Source organism: Cricetulus griseus, assembly GCF_003668045.3.
Source record: "Cricetulus griseus strain 17A/GY chromosome 1 unlocalized genomic scaffold, alternate assembly CriGri-PICRH-1.0 chr1_0, whole genome shotgun sequence".
NCBI lineage: Eukaryota > Metazoa > Chordata > Mammalia > Rodentia > Cricetidae > Cricetulus > Cricetulus griseus.
This window is the reverse complement of record NW_023276806.1, coordinates 152,248,970-152,273,284: the sequence shown is the minus strand read 5'-3', so window position 1 is coordinate 152,273,284 and position 24,315 is coordinate 152,248,970. Positions and strand designations below refer to the sequence as shown.

The window sequence follows — 24,315 nt, the reverse complement described above, 5'->3', positions numbered from 1 at the left end:
AAAGAGTTTGTTCTGGCTCATATTTGAGGAGATATAATCTGTTATGGCAGGGAGGGCATGGTGATGGGAGGGAGGGCTTGGTCTTCAGGCAGAGTGTGAGAAGGCCAGGGGTGATACTGTTCCTTCCTCATTGTGTCCTCTGTGCCATTCTTCCTTCTCTGGGCTCTGGGCTCTGCTAACTATAGTGTTCCTCTGCCTGTTGCCTGGCAGTAGGAAAGCCCACTGTAAAAAAAAAAAAAAAAAATCCATTCTTGTCATCACAAAGCCAACAGGCCAGGATTTATAACCACAGGGTGGACGACAAGTAGACATTGGAGTGCTCTTTAATAACGTAAGTGTAAGAACAGTTGTTGCTCACATGCATGGTACCCTGGGGGCCGGGGGCAGGGGCTCCCCCCACACTCCCCAGCCAACAGCAGCATTTATTAAGCGCTCTGTGTGTGCTTCTCTCTGGCTTGGGCCCTTGTCTTCCACCAGCTTGTTGAATCCTCAGGGTACTGTTTTAACTCCCATAGTGAAGATGTGGAAACTAATACCTACCCAGGTGACCCACAAGTAGCTCAAAGTCCCATGCCTGGAACTCTGGTATAGCAGACCTTGTGCCAAGGTAGTAGGGTGGTGTTATTGACCAGTCTGCAGAGGGGAGGACACACACACACACACACACACACACACACACACACACACACACACACATGCACCTCACACCTAGTCATTTTAAGTTTATAGTTCTGTGGCCTTGAGGACTTTGTCCATTCAGGCTAATCTGGGGGGCTCCTTTAGAATGTTTTTAGAAAGGAAGATATATATATATATATATATATATATATATATATATATATATATTGTTTACTAATAGCTTTCCAGTGACAGTGGAACGAGTAGGGTCATTGGTGACAGGGCTCTGAGTTGGTTGTCTCTGTCCTGGGGTCTGATGAGAAGCTTGCATGCAGGTGCAGATGAAGGAGGCACTGTAATCCATGTCCTAATTCTCCATTTCTACGTTTTGAGTGAAACAGGATGGTGAGCTCATTGTCTGGTCCGTGCCACAAGTAACTTCCCCTGCCTGCTTCCATCTCCCTGAGCAGAATAGAGGATGTGTCTAAACTATCCTGGCACCCCTGCTGAATACACATAGTGTCCAGGATGCCTGGGCTGGAGTCTCAAATGCCACGATGCAAGGCCAACCTGGTGGAGAACCACACAAATGGGCCTTGTACACGCAAGAAGAGTTACTTCTGTGTCTTAAACCATATGTCAACAAAAGCTCTGTAGACACTCCTGCAACACATCTTGCTCTGTTGACTTCATGCAGCTGTGGCCATGGGTCTGTGGTTTTCAGGTTCTGGGGGAAGCCACAAAAGCCAGCTTGTTCACCGTGAAGCACCACGCCAATGGAATGTTCTTGAGCATTCCTGCTATGAGGGAAGAGAGGACATGAAGTCGGCAAGTAGACTGGGTTACAGAAGTACTGTCCTTGGCAGGGATGGTGATGCGTGGTCCCCCTTACTGCTCTTGAAGAACATCGAGACCCAGAGAGGGGGTGAAGAGTGAGAACAAAGTTGGTGGCTTTGTATTTGTCTTACCCCAGAGTTCCAGGGTGCCACTCTGACATGCATTGACCTTTTTCTTGGAGAGTGACTGAAGGAAAAGGGCGGGGTGCCAAGGAGGCTGTTGGGAAGCTGGCTGTGTCACCCAGTGTGCCCACCCCTATCCAAAAGCAAGACCCCTTTCATTTCCAAGTGGAAACTGAGAAAGACTTGGACTCTTAAAATGGTGGTCATTTTACCCACAGTTCCTAGTTAAATCCCCGAATGTTAGGTGTCTCCTGAGAGGTTGTTTTGTGTCTGGCTTCACTCAGAGGAGATACTAAAAGTAGCCTGCGGCTGTCTATGAGAGGGAAGGGCAGTGAGGAGCCCTGGGTATCTCCTGAGGAGTGCAATCTGTGCTTTGGGGCTCTAGAAGAGCATCAGGAAGGGCCCCCAGCTCCCCCATTGCTTCCCCATCTCTTCCTTCCCTGTCCCTAGTATACTGTGGATGCTCAGTGGATATTGCTGTTTTAGTGTCTGTCTCCTCCCCTGCATCTCTTTTTACAAATCCTGACGAGGTTTGTGCCTCTGGCTCACCTCATGTCTCCGGACAAGTTTCTTCATGGCAGTGAGCCTCCATATTTTTCTCTAACTCAAGGAGATATACATGTCCCTCTTGTGACCATGGTTATATCGTTGAGCCTCCCTGGCCTTGGGTTTCTCCTCTGTACTAAGAGAGAAACTGGGGATGGGTGGAGCAGGCAGACAGTGAGGCCAGCGTTTGCATTCTCAAGCCTGTGTCTGAAATGGGCTATCTCAAGCCTGTGTCTGAAATGGGCTATCTCACTGTTCTGTCTCACAGGAAGGTTCAAGAAAATGAACGTATCCCAACACGGGTGGCTTCAGGTCCCTGTGTATGATGTGGCTCTTGGCCCTGACTCTGCTGCTGACTTCCCCAGCCAGTCTGAATGCAGAGATGTCAAGTCATTTGAGTGACTCCCAGCACTGGAGGTAAAAGACGAGTGCTGAAGGATATCCAGCAGTGCCAGTCTCACCTGTGGTTTCTGTTCCCTCTGGGTCAATCACATGCTTTCTGCTAGCTGTGATCATCCCGGGGACATGGCACTGTAATTCATAATTGAGGACCACAGACAGGGATCACAGAAGATCAGCCTGAAGGAAGCTGCCACTTTAATTTTGCAGAGGTTGCAAGCAAAAAGCCCTATCCTCCAATAAGATCAGTCACTGTTTGCTCTCAAGCCGTTCAGGTATTTCTTTAGGGATGGAGGCCAGAAAGCCTTGGGGCTATGGCTCTGCTTCACAGATTTGAGGAACGGAAGATCTTTAGTTCCGTTAAGAAGGGAGATTCCAGGCTTAAGCCAGACTCTAAAAGCAAATGCAGACTCAAGAAGCATTTATAGACTTGATGGACATCTCTGTGATCTTCAGCCATAGTGGAGTCGGAACCTTTCATTAGGTGCATAGCTGTTTTAGTGGGTGTGGCTGCCAAGAAGAGGTTCATAAGTCACTTAGATTCTACATTAAGATACTTGTTTCAGACACCTGGGGGCCCTGGCCTGCTTGCAGTAGAGTTTTAGACACCCCAGCAGTGTAGACATGTGCGTTGTGGGTGAATGAAGGGGCAATTATGTGACTATTAAGGAACTGAGCCTTGCCTCCCGCTCAGTATTGGGTTCCTGTCTTCCTGGGAGTCTGAGGAACATGAGCTTGTTTTCCTTATACTTGCTGTAACTTGTTTCCAGGATGTAGCTGGGCCAGAAGGATTTTTGCCCAGAGGTGGGCACCTAACTCCTCTGAGGCTTCCTGATTCACTGGAAAGTCCTCTTCACTCAATCTGCTTGAGCAGATGAGTTTTTTTTAAGGGTCTTCCACATACACTGTGAAAATTGAGTTTTGTTTTGTTTTTAAGAAAAGCCATTTATTAAATTAGAAATGAAAGCTAGATATCCAGGTCCCTGTCCTATCCTTCTTAGCTGTCTGTGAACCCTGGTCTGAGCACTGTCCTGGTCTCCCCATCAGGACCCTTAGGAGTCTAGGAACTTCCTCTGTTCATCCTTTCTTGGTGGAGGCTCTTACACTGGGCACTTCTGCCACTCTACTCTCCTGTGGGCGTTGGGTCTCACTCCCAAGGGTGTCAACCTCTTAGCTTCTGCTGGAGGATGGCTCATGCCCAGTCAGGTGGCGGACCATCTGGCAGTCATTCTAATATTCTGTGGCATGGCTGTGGCTCTGGAAGTCCAGGTGGTAGACCCCTAATGCCCAAGTAGAGTTCATAGTCTGTGGGGGCCTTTGAGAGGCAGTTAAGATTAGATGGCATCATTAGGTCGGGTTCTCATAATGGCATTAGTGGCTTTATTAGACAAGGAAGAGAGACCCTGAGCTAGCACTTTTGCACTGTTATTACCAGGCCATACTTTCTGCCATGTTAAGATGCCGCATGAGGGCCTCACCAGAAGCCAGGACCAGGTTCACGCCAGGACCCTGCTTTGGGCTGTCCTGGCTCTTCAACCAAGCTAAATTAACTCTGTTCTTTAAGAATGGCCAAGTCTGCCATAGTCAGGGATTGCAGAAATGAAAACAAAACTGAAGAAGGCATAGAATAGTAATATCTATTGAGATGTTAATATAGTTCATGCTTACATAGGGATGGCTATTCTCACATAATTCAGTTAAATTTTAACAAATTTTTAAGGCAGAAAAATTTGATAGTTGAGAAGCCGTGTGTGTGTGTGTGTGTGTGTGTGTGTGTGTGTGTGTGTGTGTGTGTGCATTCCTGTGGATATGTGCTCATGTAAATGTACATGTTTGTGTGCAGAAGCTAGAGATGGGCCTTGGACATCTTCCTCAGGTTGCTTGAGATCAGGTTGAGACAGGGTCTCTCACTAATTGGGAGCTCACTGATTTGACTGGAGTCATTAGCAGCAGATTCTAGGAATCCTCCTGTCCTCACCTCCCCACCGGCATTGCAGATGCATGCCACCCTGTCACCTAGACGGTAGATATCAAACAACTTAGAACCAGACCCTCTCTGACACACTGGCTGTTCTAGAGACACAGGTGCTGAGGCTTCCTGTAGCAGGAACAGATTGCAGATATCTTATTGTTTGGTGGCTTTTTTTATTTGATTGCACAGATAGGCCCTGCCTGGATCACTCGGAAGGACTTTTAGTAGCTAAACACAGCCTAAATTAAATGTACCTGTTACACACCAAGAGGCCACACCTTCAAGCCTACCTTGGGCACAGCTTTTAGATTTTCTGGAGAAAGATGTGACTCTCCTGCTTTTTCCTGTCATGAAGCTTTTACATTTATACTTAAGGGGGGTAAAAGTCTTCAAATGCTAAACATTCCCCCTGGGGAACTCAGGACAGTTGCCTAAGGATTTTATCCCTTCTTTTCTCTCCCTTCCCTGTACTACTTCCCACCCTGCTGCCTGGCTGCAGAGAGACCAGGGAGCCAGGCCCAGTGGCATCTTGGATTCACAGGGAGGGAGGCAGCTGGGAACATGGGTATATTTAATAGAATGCAGTGGTAGTGGCCTGGCCCTGCAGGCCACACTTCGAGAAGATTTGACACACAGCAGAGCTCTCTCTGCCCCACCTCTCCATCCATCTGTGGCTCTTCTCCAGCACCTACTTTTATGCCCCCCTTCCACACTCCTCAATAGCAGCAGTTAGGGTTATCTTTGAGTATCTTGGGATCTTGAGACACACTGTGTTCTCTTTTGCAGTCTCTTGGGGTCTAGAGGTGGGGTTGGCTCAGTGTTAGGAGCAATCTGAGGCCCTGGGTTTCATCCCCCACTCTGCAGGGGTTGTGAGAAGGAAGCAGAAAAAGAGCTCTGGCTCAGAGGATCCCAGTTTGGGGCTGCAGATAATGTTTTGATTTTCTTTGGGGAGATTCCAACCCTTTGTTTAGAACATGGCTTTCAGTTACAGCCTTAGCACTGGATCTGGTGTTATGTTGGAGTCATCGCAAGGAAGACTATCAAAGCCACTCCAGCACTGCTTTCAATTCTTTGGGCTAGCTTACATGTATGTCTGTATTGGTGAGATTCTCATCTCCTATTTTGAATTCTGATGCCCCAACTCCATTTCCATGGTTTTACATCAGGATTTTTAATTATAGCAGCACGTTTAAGTTATTAGTAATATACCACTATTTCCTAAAATATACTTAAGTGGACTTTAATTCAAGAAATTATCGCTTTAGCTTTGGCTATCTTAGAATGTTTCCAGTGTTTAACTGGTAGAAAGAAAATACAATAATCAACATGCATGCATACTGTGTGTGTGTGTGTGTGTGTGTGTGTGTGTGTGTGTGTGTGTGTGTGTGTAAAGTTCAGAGATCAGCTTCAGGGGTATTCCTCTGGAGCTGTCTACTCTATTATCCTCTATTATCTGTCTGTCTATCTATTATTCATCCATCCATCCATTTTGAGGCAGGGTCTGACTATGTAGCCTTGGCTGGCCTGGAACTCTCTATGTAGATTCTTTGGTCTCATAAAATCAGCCTGCCTCTACCTCCTCAGTGGTAGGATTAAAGGCATGCACCATCATGGCCACCACTTCATTCTCTTAACTGGTCCAGGGTTTGCCAAGTAGGTGGGGCTGGCTAGCCAGCTAGCCCCAGGAGTCTTCCTGTTTCTCCTTCTTCCTGTAATGGGATTGCAAGCAGATATATTGAGCTTGGCTTTTTAATGCAGGCTCTGTGGATCCCATTCAGGTTCTCGTTCTTGTACCACAAGCACTTTGCCAGTTGATCTGTCCCCTGCAGCAAGCATCTTTACCCTGTTACAAGACTTCCCCTGGTGTCATTTTCCCAGAGGGAAGCTGCTAGATGTGAAAGGTTTAAACATCTTCCTGGCTCCAGTGATGTGACACATAAGACCATCTTCTTCGATTAGTATTCTCTCTCTTGGCCTCTGTGCCAGACAGGTGAGTGATAATTCCCCATCTTTAACTTGCCTAGACACACAGAAGGGAAGATATAATGTTTGGTAGCTGGGTGGCTGCCTTTTGAGTTTCTGTCTCTATGGCTTGAGTGTCTGTCCTGATGGGATTATCTCTCTAGCTGTATCTGACTTCATAGGAGAAGCAGAGCAACTATCTAGCAGCCATTTGAGCATCTGAGATTGCCCCTGAGAGTTTGAGGAACTCTCAGGGAATAATTAGGAAAACAAGATAGTAGTCATTGTGAATTGTCTTAGTTAGGGTTTCATTGCTGTGAAGAGACACCATGACTACAGCAACTCTTTATAAAGGAAAACATTTAATTGGGGCTGGCTTACAGTTACAGAGTCCATTATCCTCATGGTGGGAAGCATGAAGGCATGCAGGCAGACATGGTGCTGGAGAAAGAGCTGAGAGTTCAATATCTGGACCCCCAGGCAGCAGGAAGTAAGAGTGACATACTGACTGGGCTTGACCTTCTGAGACCTCAAAGCCCATCCTCTAGTGACTCACTTCCTCCAACAAAGCCACACTACTCCAACAAGATCACACCTCCTAATAGTGCCACTCCCTGTGGGTCTATGGGGGCCATTATTTCCCAAACCACCACGGGAATCATGCTCAATCGTCTCTCATGCAACACTTAGCTGGGACTGGGCCTTACTCTCAGCCCAGTTTTATGCTTTAGGATTCATAGCAATGTTAGGAGAGGAGACCTATACATGTCTTGTAGTGAACGTGTATGAACTTGTGAATCCATGTAGGTTAGTGTGTAGCTGGAGGTCCTTGTCCCACCAGGTCCTGCTGCCCTTTAGCCCCAAATGAAACACACAGATGCTATATTAATTATAAAACTGTTGGCCAATGGCTAGGGCTTCTTATTGCTAGCTCTGTCTTAATTATTAACCCATTTCTATTAATCTAAGCATTTCCACGTGGTCTTATCTTACCAGAGAAGGGTCTGGACCTGTAACTCCTTCCTGGGATATACAAGGCATCTCTCTCCGGCACCTCTCTGCCTACCTTTCCCAGAATTCTCCTCATCTCCTAGCCCCACCTATCTTGGCCTCTATTGGCTAAACAGTGTTTTATTCATCAACTAATAAGAGAAACATATATACAGAAGGACACCCCCTATCATTAGTGCTCTAGGGTTTTGTAATAATGGGCACAAACTGGGTGGCTTAAAACAACAGAAATCTGCCCTCCCAGGCTCTGGAAAGTTGACATGCAAAATCTAGGACTAAGTTGGCCAAGTTCCTCTTGAAGGCTTCTCTAGGGGAGAATCCTTGCCCCACCCTGCATCCCAGCTTCTGGCAGCTTCTGGCAACCCTTGGCATTTCTTTGTCTTGTTATTGTGTCCTTCTAGTCCCTTTGGCTATCTTCTTATGGGCTTCCTCCCTGTGTGTGTCTGTCTTCTCTCATTGGGACACAAGTCATGTGACTTGGGGCCCATCCTCATCCACTATGACCTCCTTTCCATGGAACTATAATTATATTAGCAAAAACTCCATTTTCAGATAAAGTTACATTTTCAGGTTCTGTGATATGAATTGGGGTGGGGCACAATTCCACCCACATATTTCCTGCCTTCCAAGAGAGACAAAGGAGAAAGGAGAGGGCTGGGGGACTCAGCATCTTCCAAAGTGGTCTTAAAAAAACAAAAGTGACAGTTCCTTTGATGTTCACAGGGGCTGTGTGGCAGGAGGGGCTGTGTGGCAGGAGGGGCTGTGTGGCAAGAGACTAGCCTGCAGATGCAGCTTGCTCTGCATTGATATGCAGCCGCCCTGTGCAGGGCTGAATACAGAGAGCAACAGGTTTGGACCGAGCGGCCCCCAGCTTCAGGGGTGCCAGAAAAGTTGACCCAAAGGGCTTCTTATCTCCAAGAGCCTCGGTGTCACTTGTCTGTGAGCGTGGGGGAACCCCAGAGGCAGACACCAACGTGTCCAAGTTGGAAAGGCAAACTTGGAACACCAGACACCAGGAAGAAAGTATGCTGGCGCGTTATCTGCAGCCTGCAAAATATGTTCATAGGCGTTCCAGGAAACTGCAGGGCAGGGGGTGAATTCCCCACCAGTTAAGGCAGTAACTGAAAACTTAACTGCTCAAGGCTGGGAATGCCTTCTGCATGGTGGATGTGTTGCAATGCTGTCTGTTTTGTCTCATCAGAAGGGATATAAAGTGAATTTATAGGGGCTTTCCTGGGTCAGCTGCCAGCTCTGGTTCTGTGAGCCACTTTTCCATAGGGACTTGAGTTTTCCACTATAAATCCTACCACTGTAGGGCTTCGGAGTTACTTATGGTTAGGTTTGGGATGTGGGCTGCCGCCTTCACCCCAGGCAGTCATTGCTCTCTACTTTATGGTTAGCCTAAAGCAGCCAAGCCCTGTCACTTCTGTTAGCAAGAGGCTGACTCTTGTGTGTAGAAAAGGCTTCTAAGAAATTAAAGTCCCAAATTCTACAGCCTACCTCTAGGAATCTCAAAAAACCCTATTGGTTAACATCTACCATGGCTTTTGATTAATATTTAGCCTTTAAGAAACTTTTTAACTGGCTTTAAATAATTTAAATTATGATTAAATTTTAAAGTCCTTTTTGAATACTCCAGTTCCCTGAAGAAGTGAACATCTAAATAATATAAACCTGATAGTTCAAATTTAGAAAATTTTTTTACTTGTACCAGGACAAAAATACTGTTTGGTTAAATCTTCCATGTTGGTATTGCTAGGTGGATCTCCTCAAATAGTTCAAAATCTTGAAAATATTAATACTGCCAGTCTTATCCTGAAAAACATTCTTTTTTGAAATAGCCTTATTGAGCTTTGAATTTATGCATAAATTTTACTTGTTTTAAGTGTAATGTTCTATGAATCGGGCCATATTGACAGAGCTCCGCAGATTCCCCTACAGTCCAATTTAATGAGTTCTCCATCATGCTAAAAAAGAAGCCCATGTCTCTACTGTCATTCCTGGTCCCCAGCCCTGGCCTTAGGTAGACAGAGATCCACTTTCTGTGGCTGTAGATTTACTTCTTTTGCACATATATAATCTCTAATAATTTGAAACCATCCTTGGTTTTAAGTTAAAAGAAAGTGGTATTAGACCATTTTGGAGTCACTGTTTGAAGCCATTCTGTGGGTCACAGTCCCACTGGCCTGATGTCCTTTTCTCAGGGATGAACTCATTCTGAGTGGGGCTCTTGCATGTGATGACAGAACTTGAGTCATTGGCTGCCCAAGTCATACATATTCCCACCTAAGACCAGTCCCACCTCCTCCATCAGGCTCACAACACTAAGATGCTTAGGAGAGAGCTGACAGGTCCAATCTGTCGAGGTGGCCATCTCTGTCATCTACTGTCCCCAGTAGAACTTGAGACACCCTGGTTCTAGCCACAGCTCATGGACAGTTTCCCCTGGTCATCCATTTCTTCATGCCTGTGTATCCCTCTTTATTGTCTGCTGTCTCCCGCCACCCCTCCAATCCCTCACCCCCACCCCGCACTGTGCCCTCCATGGGTGAGTGGTATACTCAGATCTTTTTCTGACCCATGTGTTTTAGCCCACAACAATCAACCATGGACTGTGTGCCATCTAAACAACAGGAAATTATTTCCTGCAGGTTAGAGTCTGCTGGATGTCTGCTTCCAGCTTCATGGTTGTATGTTTCCTGTGTCCTCCAGGGGTCAAATGTCACTTTTATTCAGACAGTAACCCTGCTCTAAAGACTGTTCCCTCGTCTGAATCACCTCCCAAACCACCCCCACCCCAGCTGTCAGTATAGGAATATGAGGGTCGTGCTAACATTCTTCCCATTGTACTTTCCACCTTGCCAGTTTGGTTCCATCACACCCAGTTTTGAAGACTCTACCTCAGCTCTTCATGTCCATGCTTGCATGAAAGTCACCTCCCCAGATATCCCTGGGACACCTTCCTTGTTCTCGCCCCTACCCCCACCCTAACTTAAGGTTTTAACAAGTGGTATTCCTCGGGCAGGACCTTGTGATTTTTGAAGTAGACACAGACACCCCCCCCACCCCAACCCCCACACAAACTTGCTCATATTACTGCTGAGGGACCAGAACCCCCAGGACTGGGGGAGGTGATTGCAAAAGCTCATAGTTTTGATGAATCCATTCACTGGCCATTCTTATCTGGCAGTGAGTATTTGGATGAGTAAATCTATTCTTCCACACTGGTTACTGAAGTCCCTGGGGAAGGCTTCTGGGTCAGTGAATCTCCTGATTCTTCGATGAATGTGTGTCTTTCCTGTGATGCCTGGGACATTTACTGAATTCTTAGATTTATATCCGTGACTTTCAGCTGAGAGTTCTGTTCAGTGTGGTTCTTGCTTTATGACCTTAAATACTAATGGACACAGATATGGGAACTGACTGTACTAAAGAGTGGACTGTCTCCCAAATCTGTGTACCCCGAGGAGGGAAGGTGATGGGGTTCATGTTTATTAGGTAGTTATGGAGTCCACTGGACATACACTGAAATTCTGGGGGCATCTTCTCATATTAACTTTTCTTGATGCTTTTGCCTGTTTGTTTTTAGGTCTCCCCTCCCTCCCTCCCTCCCTCCCTCTCTCTCTCTCTCTCTCTCTCTCTCTCTCTGTGTGTGTGTGTGTGTGCGCGCGTGCGTGCGCGTGCACATATGTATGCACTTGTGTAGGTGTGCATGGAAACCAAAGGACATCCTTTGAGGTAAGGCCCCCTCATTGGCTTGGAGGTCAGTCATTAGGTTGTCTGGCCATGAGCTCACTCCCTGGATTCTCCTGCCTCCTCTCTTCAGAGCTGATTACAGGTGTGTACCAGCAAGCCTGGTATCTTTCTGTGGGTTCTGGAGATCTAACTCAGTCCTTATATGCACATTTACCCCCCTAGTTCTGCCTGAACTATGTTGACTAAGAAGGCCAATGTAACCATCTTGAAGGCGAACTGCACCGTGGAGAGGGGTCTGTTACCAGCAACCTCCATAACTTTTCTGCCTCATTCTCCAACTTTTAGTTAGTGATTTGGTGTCATGTCCATCTGTAGAATTGATGCCGTTGGCTAAATCCTCAGTCTGGCCTCTTCTTTGATTTTTGTTCATGTCACACATATGTACTAAGAACTTCCTGTGGATTTGAAGAGGGACAGTGACATCTGTTGTGGAACCTGGCTACTGGGGATGAGATCTAGATGGACTAGGTCATCCTAGGCCAGCTCAGCAGGCCCCATGTGTAACAGGCCATTCTGTCCTCCACTGGCCCCCTGTGTAACAGGCCATTGTGCCCCCTCCTCTCCCCCCCCCCCCCCCGTGTAAGAGGCCATTCTGTCCTCCACTGGCCCACTTTTATCCTCTGAAAAGGAGCACTAGTGGCCAGATGAGGTCTGAGAGCCCCCCAGACTCTGAACAAATTGGATTTGAAGCACCAAAGATTCGTTGAGGTCAGATGTAAGCTCGCAGACACTGGTCTCTGGGGACATTTCCACTGTTGATGGCCTGGGTGCAGATATGGGTTTTGCGAGGATTTATGGACTCTGTTTACCACCCACATTTGTGGGAACTGCCTAAGATGGTGGGTTCCATTTGGATATTTGTATAGACTTATTAGCTGGTCATTGTTTCATTCTCTTGAAAATTAAGTAATTGTGTGTGTACATATGCCCGTGTATGTGAACATCAGAGGACAAATTGCATGGGACTATTCTCTTTTTCCACTATGTGGAGTCCCAGACTAGCACAGGTACCTTTACCCACTGGACCATCTTGCTGGGCCAGCTGCTCATCCTTTATCCAAAAGGTCTGAAATCTGAAATCTAAACTGAAATGTTTGGAGCACTGTGATGTCCTTGAAAGGTTTTGTGTTCTCCTTACACACAGGCCTTCTGCACAGGACAGGCTTGTTGTCATATAAATAGCACACAGGCCCCTTTGGCTTTTGTGGCCTGGGGTACCAAAGTCAGTTCACATGGCGCCGCATGAAGTCACAGGGAAAGGACCTGAGCTGCAGGCCCCACACATCCAGGCTTCTTAAAGACCTTGTTTTAGAAAAATAAACCAATTAAATAATACTGCCCCCTGTAAAAGCAGGCTTTAAATGGGTTCCATGGCAGGGCGTTCAGTGTGGCAGGTCCCGATGAGCTTGTCTGCTGCCGTTGGGGTACTTCAATCATGTATGGCGTGGGCATGGTTTCACACGTTTACGATCGTGTTCTCCCCTCCAAGTGCTGCTAGGCCATTGTACAGATGGAGGACCTGTGTGCCCTCAACAGTTTACCTCCTTTTTGGTGGAAATGAAAAAATGAAGTCATAAATTAAAGAAAAACACAAAGTAGAATTTCCCCCTCACTTTCCTAGGGCAGCCATGAAGGAACAAAGAACCAGTGTTTTTTTCTGGACAGCCTAATCAAATTCTAATGGCTTTTATGTGTTGACTTTTGCTCAAAGATCGCTCCTCCCATGGGAAGGCGCTGGACCTGTGGGTATGTGCAAAGCTTGTATTGGAGCCCCAGGCTCCAGGGCAGGGATCGCCAAACTCCAGCCTCAGAGAAAACCCTGCCTGCTACCTAATTTTGTTAAGCCATTAAACCAAAACAACAGAGGAGTCCTATTTCCTATCAGGAAGATTCAGCAACTGTCAGATTCCTGTTCATAAATGAAGCTTGCTAGCTTGCTGCTGTGTCACCCTTCCTCTTCTTCTATTGTTCTTTGACCCTACAATGACACATAGCTAAGTGCCACTTATCCTTTCCAAAAAAATCTTGCCAGCCTCCCCCCCCCCCCAGGAAGGCAAGAAAAAGGAGACAGGACACAGAGCCTTTCCGCCCAGGAGTGGGTGCTTTCCCCTCAGGGTCTCCCCAGGCTCAATGGGAGGAGTTAAGAGAGAGACTTGGTTCACCATTGAGCGCGCGCGCACACTCAATTGCAGAGGCCAGAGATGGTTGCCAAGCATCTTCCTCTATCATGTAACACCTTATTTTCTGAGACAGGGTCTCTCATTGAACCTGAAGCTCAGCACTTCAGTTAGGCTAGTTGACCAATGAGTTCCAGGGTTCTGGAGATTCTGTTTCTCCAGGGCTTGGGCTATCCACTTTTGGACATATGCAATTGTACTTGTTTTTTAATGTGGGCTCCAGGGGATCGAAACTCAGGCCTGCATGCTTCCATGGCCATGACTTTGCCAAATGAACCATCTCCCAAGCTCCAGATTCCTTATTTCCCAACCACCTCAGGTTAACACCTGAACAGCAGCTCCTTTCATCTGGCCCTCTTATTGAAGTGTGGTCAACTCCTTCTCTGCCTATGTGCCAGTTCAGGAAGAGAGGTATTCCCATCTTTCTACTGGAGCCAAGCAACATTGATCTTAATCTAGTATATTATCTAGAATAGCTTCAGGAACTTCTAACTTGCCTATTTGCCAAGAACATTTTAAACAGTCTGCATCAAAACTCAACCTTTGAAACCAACCCAAAGAGGTTCTCTTTCAAGCCCTTACACGAATGAGGAAAAAGACAGAGGGGATAGGTAGTTTGCCTAAGGTCTCACAACTGGTGTATGGTTAGAGCCATCATTGAAACCCAGGCTGTCTGTTCCAGGGGATGAGGGACTAAGCACTTGGTTCATTTTAGGGGATGAGGGACTGTGCATTGGCCACTATCACACACCAGGGTGTTCTCTAGACTTCTAAGAGGCTGTACTAGTCTTGTTTCATTAATCTTCTTCACAGTAATACTCTGTTAGATGTTTGAACAAAGCCCATGTTCATCTGATGCTTCCTCCACCTGCCTCTCCTGCCCCTCCTTTTTTCCTTCCTTCCCTCTTCTCCCTCCCTCCCTGCCTCCCTTCTTTCTTCTCCTCTCTCCTTTCCCTCCCTTCCGTCTGTAGTTAGGTGTTGGTGTTGAAGGTGCATGGATTTAGGGGAAAATGAAGAAAGAAAGGGCTCATTTCTATTGACAGGGATTCTTGGCCCCCTCACTGCTGAAGGGTGAAGAATTCTAATTCTCCTATCAATTGTAAGTGCCGGCTCTTTCTAGAGCCACAGACCTTTGTCCTGTCTGTCTCAAGTTGGTATTTTAATGAAAATGCAAATTGTAGAAGACTTGAGAAAACCAGGGCTTCTGACTCACTGTGGAGGGAACCCCTGGGAAATGGTTCACCCACCCCATTCTCAGGAGCCCAGGTCTCGGGTGTGGAGAAAGGCATTGTCTGAGGTGTTGTCTGCATGCTTTATGCTAGGCATACAGTCAGCATCCAACTGTGTGGGATTACAATGGAGATGAGAGTTCTGTCAAAGTGACACCATCGCCATAGAGATGTCACAGAGCTGCTACAGCAAGCTACTCTCGGGTCTTTGGTGGCACTGGCATAAGCACACACACTGCACCACACTTCTATAAAAGCACAGCATGTCCCATCAGGTACAGGACGCGACAGCAGACAATGTGAGCAGCTGTGCTACTGGTTCTCCAGTTGTTGTCATTACTTTCAAATGCATTTCTTCTCAAGAGGATGCTGCAGTGATTAATCCTAGTTGCCAGCCTGACCTACCCAGAAGGAGGGAACCTCAGTTGAGGAGTTGCCTCCTTCAGATTAGCCTGGAAATGTGTGAGGGACATTTTTCTTGATTGCTAACTGATGATGAAGGGCCAAGCTTACCATAGATGGTGCCACCCCTGGGCAGCTGGTCCTGGAGTGAACCATGAAGAACAAAAACAATCTGTAACATCCCTTCATGGTTCTGTGTCAGTCCCGCCTCCAGGTTCCTGTCTCGAGTGCCCGCTCTGTCTTTCCCTCCATGATGAACTGAGGTCTGTGAGGTGGAACCAACCCTTTCCTATCTAGGAGGTTTTAATTCTGCAGTTTATCACAGCAACAGAAAGCAAACTAGGACAGATGTTTACTGTGAAAGTCTTCCATGTCCTGCCTCAGCAGCCTCACCACAGGGCTTCTGGGAACAACTGTCTCACACATTCTCAGTGTGTGTGACTGTGTCACCTAATGATGTAGTTCTCAGATCACAGCTCTGCTGCTGGGTGATGTGAGGCTATGTCACCAAACCCAGGACAGACACACGTGTTTCCTTGGGCACTCTGAGGGTGCCTTCTGTGACAGGTTGCATCTCCGTGAGCTTTAGATGCCTGTCTTATTTCTTGTGTGTTGTGGAAAGTGATTCAGTGTGCTCTGCTGTGGGTGTGGACACCTGAAGCTGTTGCAGCGGGGGACAGCAGTGGGCTCTCTTTGGCAGAAGCTTGGCTTTCCTCCTTTGCACTCTGCCTCCTCCTCCTCCCTCCCAGATGTCTTTCCCTCTGTCAGACAGCAAACCTTGGTAGCTGTTTTCTGATGAGCTTCACTTTCTCTCCTCAGTCATGCGGAGGAATCCCTTCGGTATGGACATCTGCTGCCGGAAGGGATCTCGAAGTCCCCTACAGGAACTCTACAACCCCATCCAGGTAGGACCCCGGACCTCTCTGCTCTCAGTGTGTTCTGGGGATTTGAAATGCCCCCAAGTCCTTACATGTTACCTCCAGTAATTGCCTTCGTGTTCAGCATACTTAATCTGAAGTCCAAATTACTCCCAAACCCAAAACTTTTTGAGTAGCAACATGACAGCATAAGCAGAAAATTCCATGTCTGACCTTATGCAAGGGATCACAGTCAAAATGAAGATAAACCAACATACTGTATAACGTTATCTCCAGGCTCTGTATGTAAGATACATATGAAATATAAGTGAATCTCTTGTTTAGACTTGGATTCTACCCTAAGGTATCTCACTATGTATGTATGAATATTTCAAAAGTCTGGTGGAGGGGGGTGGGGAACACAAATCTGAACCATTTCTCATCTTGGGCATTTTGATGAGGAATGTGTTAGAAGCTCTGGGAGAATCAATTTTGAGAAGTGTGGAGGATTTGTGCAGGACTGCACTTTTGACCTTCCTGGGGCTTGGGCTTCTGAGATCACATAGCCCCAGTTCCTAGTGATGGGACTCTGAACTTCAAGAGCCACAAAGCTTGTGAAGCCATCTGCTAGCACCCCCAGAAGGGCATGATCATGGATAAACTTACCACCCACACACCACATGGGATTACTAAGACCCAGTGACGGCCTATGTGCTGTACTCTCTACAGAAGATACCCTGGTTGGGGGTGTGATGTAATAAGACCATCTCTGTCTTTCTGGCTTATTAGTTTAACAAGGCGGCAAGCATAGTGTTGGAGACAATAGAAAGCTGGACTTGGGGGAACTTGGTGTTTCGTGGGAAGCGAGGTGCAGTTGGGAGGCCTGGTCACCATAGCAACAGCTGCAAGTCACTTAAGTCTGGATATGGAGACTCTGGGGCTGGTCCTCCTGCGGGAATGTCAGTTAGTTGACTGTTTCTGGTGCTGAGAGCTGGTGATTGAGCAACTAAGCCAATGCCAACTGACTTGAAGAAACTGCTGAGAAATGAGTGTGTAGGAGAATGATGGCCTGGTTACACACTCAGGAATTTCTTCAGTGCTGAAGTCTGAATTTTGTGTTAGTCCATGGTGCCTGGTGAGAGAAGATGACAAATTCCTAGAGTCATGGCAAAGGCATGACCCTGAGAACATCTTTGTTTCACTCTGTCTCAAGCCTATTACCTGTCCTCTGTTCTAGGGGCTGCTGGGGACTAGAATTTGGATAGTCTTGGTGGCCTCATGGTATCCAGTGATGCCCTCTTATTTCTCTGTCTTGGGGCTCTAGGTGTGACTTGACAGAGCAAACAGGTGATTGCAAACTCAGTGACTCCTGGGCTTTACCTGCTGCCTTTTGCCAAGACTCAACAGGGATTTGATACTTGGGTTTCCTTTGGTGTCCTGGTGACCTGGCCATTGCCAGTAAGTTTCCTAGGTGGTCTACACTGCCATCTTCATGATGAGATCAAATCAGACTTTGGTCACACATAGGATTTCTGGTATGCTGTATTGAAATCCACCCAGGCTACCCTGTCACATACGGTCTTCTCTCTCTCTCTCTCTCTCTCTCTCTCTCTCTCTCTCTCTCTCTCTCTCTCTCTCTCATGTTGCTGAGCAGCAGCACAGGACACGTGGGCAGAATCATTTCCACTATAGCTGACCTTCTGGGTAGAAAGCCCATGGACTGAGTCATGCCTACCAGTTATCTCCAGTGCCTAACACTAGACCGGTTGATGTCAGAGGTCCCCAAATTTTGTGGCTTTTGAAAGTGGCTATGCAAGCTAGGAAGTGTGATGAGTCCTTGCCATTCGTCAGTTTTCCATCTTAAACGCCTCTCTGGGGTGCTGGGAGGGCAGCTCTGTGTGGGATTTGTCACTTTCCTTGACTTCGGAGTTAGACTTGGTATCATCCTTTCCGAGCTGTGTGACTTTGGACAGGCTACATAACCACTCTGAGACTGCTGTCCATCTTTTATAATCTGCCAAGACTAATACCAAGTCCTGATTTCAGAAGGTGGCGTCGTAACTTCCTGCTGCCCACCTTCTTGCTTTCTTCACTCCTTGACCCTCTGGCATGTGAGGGAGGCACTGGACATAGAGTTGTCTATGTTGGTTACTTGTGCTGTCCAGGACAAGTGTGCATGACTTGGTGTGCATGACCCTGTACAGTGTCTTGGCAGACCAGTCAGAGAAGAGGTGACCATCTCTTCTAGAGGTAGTGGTGTTGAATGTTGTTTTAGTGAGGGGTACATTTAACCCTGGCCTAAACCTTGGATGGCTGGGATATGGCCCCAGCTGTCACAGGGGAGGGCATTGGGAGGTGAGTCACTGTCCTTCACGGATGTCCTGGGCACATTGTCTAGCCTTTCCAGCCCATGCAGGCAAACATTGTTTCAGGAAAATTATCCCATTTCCTGGGGATGTAGTTCAGGGATTTTTTGTTTCTGGGTCTAACTTCCTTTACAAGTGGTAATTATGCCCCATTCCTGGGCAAAGTCCTTACGTAGGGCTTTGTTTTTGGAGAAGCAACCCTGGTTTGTGGTGGGCTGTGGAATTAAAAGGAGGAGCCAAGGTCTCTGATGAGTATCCTGAGTCATCTCCATGCTGAACACTGAATTGAGCTCTCTTGCACTTTCTCACATTTTCCTCCCAGCTAAGTGGCTGAGCCTGGAATGGTGTAGTCACCAAGGCAAGTGACAAACTCTTTGATTGCTCTAACCTTAACTGCTCTTGGAAATAACATTTGCATCTTTTTTGCTGATTGTCTATTTGGGCGTAATACAGGATGGTAAAAACAGAGACAACTTTTTTTTGTATATGATGAGAAACTTACCTTCGGCAACAAGGCAACTTCTTAGTTACCTTTGAAATATAGCTTAGGCCAGATGCTTTCTGAATCTTGAATTCTTCTCACTGGATTTGCATGTTAGCTCTGAGCTAGATGGTACCTCCCCTTTTATGGATAGAGAACTGAAGCTAATAATTGCATATGATTTATTCAAACCCAGATAACTAGTAGAAAGCACGGAGGAGTCTACCACAGAAGGAACTCTACCAATCTGGGTAGACAAGACTCATAGTTACTAGTGACTGTCACCATCAAAGTTCCCTCAGCAGGAACCACTCTCCTCCAGCTGTACAACCAATGAGGTTTTCACTGGGTAAAGACCCAAATCAGCCATGGCACATTTGGCTCTAATCTGACTTCTGTGTCCAGGGCCTTTTTATTTTAGCACACTGAAAACCCCAAACCGTCCAAAGGACAATTGGTAAAGAAAAAAAAAAACTTTGCAGTTGATATTCTTAGCAAAATAGCACTGTAGTGTCTTATAATTTTCCTGGTTTGCTGCTGTCTCCCTGGCCCCAAAATAAAACATAATTGCTGATTGAATCAGCTGGCATCGAGTCACCAACAGTTCAGGAGTTGCCAACCACATGCTCCTGGGCCGAGTCATCTGTAGGCCGCCCCAGCTCAGTGCAGACCCACAGGGCAGAGAACTGCTCTCAGCTGGGTAAGAGGGTGTAATTGTCCCTGAATGCCAGCGAGGGAGGGCGAGACAGCTTGTCCTCCTGCCTCCCCACCTCCTGACCTCTCATGGATTCCCTGAAGTCTTTGCAGTGTCATTCTTGTGGTTCAGCCCTGCCCTGCTGCCACTTTCTTTAGTGTGTATGCCTGCCCTGTCATTAGAGTGTTTCGGGGGGCAGGATGCATGGCTGAGTTCTGACCATGAACTTGGAAGCATCACAGCTGAATCTGCACAGGGCACAGCAGATCCTACGAGTGTCAGGCTTCCTAGGGTTCCCGGGTCCTGGTGTTTGGGATTCAGTAGTGTTCTAGGTGACCTGTTGTAGGGAAAAGGGAGGGGGGTCATGTATTGCTGAATGTGGCTGAAACTGAGGTCCCATTCCTTCTGCCACAGGACAGTCTGTGTGTGCTGAAGTGAACTTCCTTTTTCTCAAGGGTAAAACAGGATGAAGGATGGAGTGAAGAGAGGGAGGGGAGGAAGGGGAAAGGAGAAAGAAGGAGAGTCAGTGTTCACTGAACGTGTAATATACATCTGTGATTATTCTAGACACTTTCCAAACATGTGTCATGATCTTTTTTTTTTTTTTTTTTTTTAATGCATCATGATCTTGCTGTTGTCATGTCGGGATGGAACCCAAGATTCTGCACTTACTGAATAGCCATTTTCTCCACCACTGAGCCACAGCCCAACCCCTCTCTGAGCTTTCCTACCCCCTCAGGGCTTCCGTTGCAGAGGACTTTCTTTGAGTCTAACCCAGGCCATTGAGTGTTCTTGTTTAGTGATTCACTCAGACCTGAAGTCTCTTTCCATGTGAAGGCAACTTTTTCCTGAGGATAGCAGGGTCCTTGCTCTGGGTAGGTGCCCCAGAAATGGTGTCCCAGATAATAGATTGGGACATGATCTCTCTGAAAGGGATACCTGAGCCTCTACAATGAGAAGAAGGGAAGAACATAAAGTTTCAGGCCAGCCATCAGATGAAGTTTCTGGGGATCATTTGCACCTTCCAAATAATCGAGAAGGAGGAAGGGCTGTCTGCTTTGGCAGTTGCTGTTTGGGAAGAATGTTGGGGGTGGTACCTGCCAAGGGAGGCCAGAAAGGGCAGCTGTTGTTCAGCCCTCGCTTCGTTGCAGTAATCCCTTCATTACCAACCACCTGGTAAATGACCGGCCTGTCTCATTATCTTGCTTTGACCCAACAGCTGTCTACCAGCCAAAGAGGGATTGATTTAGTTGTAGTCTGGTTCCTTGTGCAGAGCTATTACCGATAGTTGGCCCAGCAGAATGGCAGCTGGCTGGCAAAAACGAAATATTACATTAACCTGCTCCTGCCTATAGCACTCTCAAGTGCTACATTATTCATGGCAAGTGACATTAGGCCAGCGAGGATCATGGCAAAGCCAGGGACAGTGGACTGCCTTTTTTGGCCATGGTTAGCAGCTCCATTACACTCAAGCAGAAAGCTACCCTGGTCATATTTCCAGTCAAGCTAAGACAAAGAGAGACCTGGAGTGAGATGTCATAGCAAAGGACTAGATACTTGAAGGAAGTGATGGAACATGACTCAGGCTTGTGACCCAGAGCCATTTCACCGGAAGAGAATTGGAGGAAGGTACCTGAGAGTTGAAGACAACACATACCCGAGGCTGAGTGGAGAAATGGCTCATTCAGTCAAGGGCTTGCTTCACACACTGGAGGATCTGTTCTAACCCCAGCACTCACATAGGAGGTAGGGCATCGTAGTGCACACCTGTAATCCCAGAACTCAGGGTGCACAGGCAGGGGGATTGCTGTGGCTTGCTGGCTCGGAGGGCACTTTCAAGGTCAAACTTCATTGATTAGTGGTAGTCATTTGTCAGGACAAAGTTAGAAGTCAAGCTAAGAGGTGGCCATCTCTCTGCTCACTGATGACAAGGTCCATTTTGATTTATGTCAGATCTCAGGCTCTATGTGAGCTGGACATTGATGTCGCTATCTACATGTGCAGCATGTGTACAAACATGTCCACTGCATGCAGATCCTAGACAGTGAGCAGACACAGTGGCTTCTGTAGTTGTGTCCACTCTAAGCCCCTTCATAACTCTGTGAGTGCCCTGGGCATGGGCCAAGCCACTCTTTGGGGTGGCCATGTGCCTTTGAGCTCATGGTTAACTCTGGCTGCCTTTGTAGGCAGTTGTTCTGTTTCAGACATGGAAGATTCAGGAATACCCCTCTTCCTTGATACAGGGAAATGTGGAGGGAAGTGCTTGGAACTAATGGGGTTTCTCTAGAGCAATCTGTGCAAACAGAACCTGATGTGTTTCAGTGGGTGACAAGATGACCTCAGCAATTGCTGAAAGGTAACACAGCTGAACAAGTCGCCCTTTACTAAAAGTTATTTCCTGAATTACCCTCAATTAGGAGAGGCCTTTTTATAATTTGATTTTTCTGTAAACTGCACAATTGGAGCAGCTTTTTTGCCAGTTGGAATTTGACCTCATCCGAGGGTGAGAGTGTGCCAGAACCTGGCTTGCTGTCAGACTCTGTGGATGCTGCTCTGGGGGAGGAGTGGCGGGATCTTGTCCTCCCAGTACACATGCTGGTCACTATAGATCTCAGGCAAATGGCTAAACATTTTCAAGACTAGAGACCTTGCCTGTAAAACAGGAATACAAAATGCAAGGGTTTTAACGTTTTCAGAATTACGTTTGAAAATATTTAGCAGTCTAAGAGTTTGACAGGCAAGTCAGGCTATGTTGTTACTGCTAATTGTTTTATTGCTGCTGTTGTTGACCCAGAAGAGACCTCCTCTGGGAAAAACTCCCTGCTTTCCTTCCTCTGGGAATTTTCTGGTAGCCAGTGACAACTAAAAAGTGAACAGGTGAAATGAATTTAAGGTATTTTATCCAACACAATGCATTCAAAATATGTCATTTCTACATGTCATTGATTTAAAAAAAATCACTAAGGTTGCCTGTGTTCTCATTTTCATACACTGTCTGGAGTACGGAATTATGTTTGACCCCAAAAGGATGTCTGGCTTTATTCAGCCTCTGGCTATCATATTGGATGGTGTGGCCATTGAAATGACTGTCACTATCACTGCTTACCCACAGGTGTGTCCCTGGTTCATTTGTGCTGGCTTCTTTAGGTGAAGGAGCCTTTTAAGAGTAGGGACTATGTCTTGTGAGTCTGGGGTACCTAGCTGGTTTCCTAGCCAGCCACAGGCAGGGACTGGCCAGGTGTGTGTTGTATTAGTTACCTTTCTCATTTATTCTAACTAATGAGTTAGGACACGGCTTATCATAGCAGGGAAGGCATGGCAGCTGGAGTGGCCACTGGCTTATTACATTTGAGTGTCAGACAGAACGTACCCCTCAAGACCTGCCTTCTTGCAAACCACTCACTTCCTCCAGCTAGGCCCAACCTCCTAAAGCTTCCACAGAACCCTTCCCCCAAATGATGCCACCAGCTGGGAATCAAGTCCTGAAACACAGGAGTCTGTTGGGGGCATTTCACATTCAAAACCTAACATGAGGTGCTGAGGCTGTGAACACAGACTCTTTCTCCTGGACCCTGTGAGCTCAACACAGGGCCAGCTTCACTCCCCAGAGCCAGAAACATCCAGGCATCACAATGGACGGGTTCCTGAGTGAGTTAGCATTACTATTGCTGTGATGAGACATCATTAACTAGTGAAACTTGGGGAGTGTCTTAGTTTGGGTTTCTATTGCTGTGAAGAGACACCATGACCATATAAAGAAAACACTTAATTGGGGTGGCTTTTTTCATAGCTTCAGTCCATTATCATCACGGTGGGGAGCATGGAAGAGTGCAGGCAGACTACATCTTGGCTTGCAAGCAACAGGAAGTCGACTGAGACACTGGGTAGTATGCTTATCATAGGAAACCTCAAAGCCCACCCCACAGTGACACACTTCCTCCAACAAAGCCATATCCACTCCAACAAAGCCATACCTAATAGTGCCACTCCCTATGAGATTATGGGGCCAATTACATTCAAACTACCCCAGGAAAGGAAAGGTTCATTCAACTTCAGCTTCTGCACCATAGTTCATCATCAAAGGAAGTCAAAATAAGAACTCAAACAAGGCAGGAACCTGGAGACAGGAGCTGATGCAGAGGCCATGGAGGGTGCTGCTTCCTGACTTGTTCCTCATGGCTTGCTCAGCCTGCTTTCTTATAGAACTCAGGACCACCAGCCCAGGATGGCATCCCCCACCATGGGCTGGGCCCTCCCCCATCAGTCACTAATTAAGAGAATGCCCTACACACTTGACTACAGCTGGATCTTAGATATGCATTTTCTCAGTTGTGACTCCCTCCTCTCTGATGACTCTAGCTTGTGCAAATTGACATAACAGGAGCCAGCACACTGGGGTTCAGGAAAGGAGAGTCCCTCTCTGCTTCAGGCTGGTGTCTCTGCATCCTTCAGGCAGGCTTCCCAAGAACTTAAGTACAGGTGTTAGAGAAGGGCTGGTACCCGGAGTGTGTCAGCCCTCCTTCTGCCCATCCTACCACCCACCTCACCCTACGATGCAACAGCCCTCTAACAGCACAGTTTAAATGAATTTGGAACCCTAAATCATGAGTTCGGATTCTACTTCTTCCACTAACTGGCAGGGCCACCTTAGGGAAGAGATTCAGTATCTTGGTGGCTTCAGTTCCCTCATTTGGAAATGGGGAGTGGCTTACCTAACCTTTACTTAGCCTCAGCTAACAACAGTGTCACATAGCAGTTAAGACGTGGGGTTCTTAGAGGCAGGATTCTCAGGGTCAAATCCATATTTGCTGGTAAGAGAATTTGGGGTATACTCCTAATCTCCCTGTGCCCCAGTTTCTTAATCTGAAAAGTGGGGGATACTTAGA

At 47.0% G+C, this 24,315-nt stretch overlaps 1 protein-coding gene across 2 annotated transcripts in view; it reads left to right on the top strand.

The window, feature by feature from the left end:
- Positions 1-24,315, top strand: part of Chst11 (carbohydrate sulfotransferase 11) — a 209,454-nt gene that overhangs the window by 90,888 nt on the left and 94,251 nt on the right. For both annotated transcript variants that reach the window (XM_027392528.2, XM_027392527.2), the window contains exon 2: positions 15,851-15,936. In XM_027392528.2, coding sequence (XP_027248329.1) covers positions 15,851-15,936 — 86 coding nt within the window. The remainder of the gene's footprint in view (positions 1-15,850; positions 15,937-24,315) is intronic.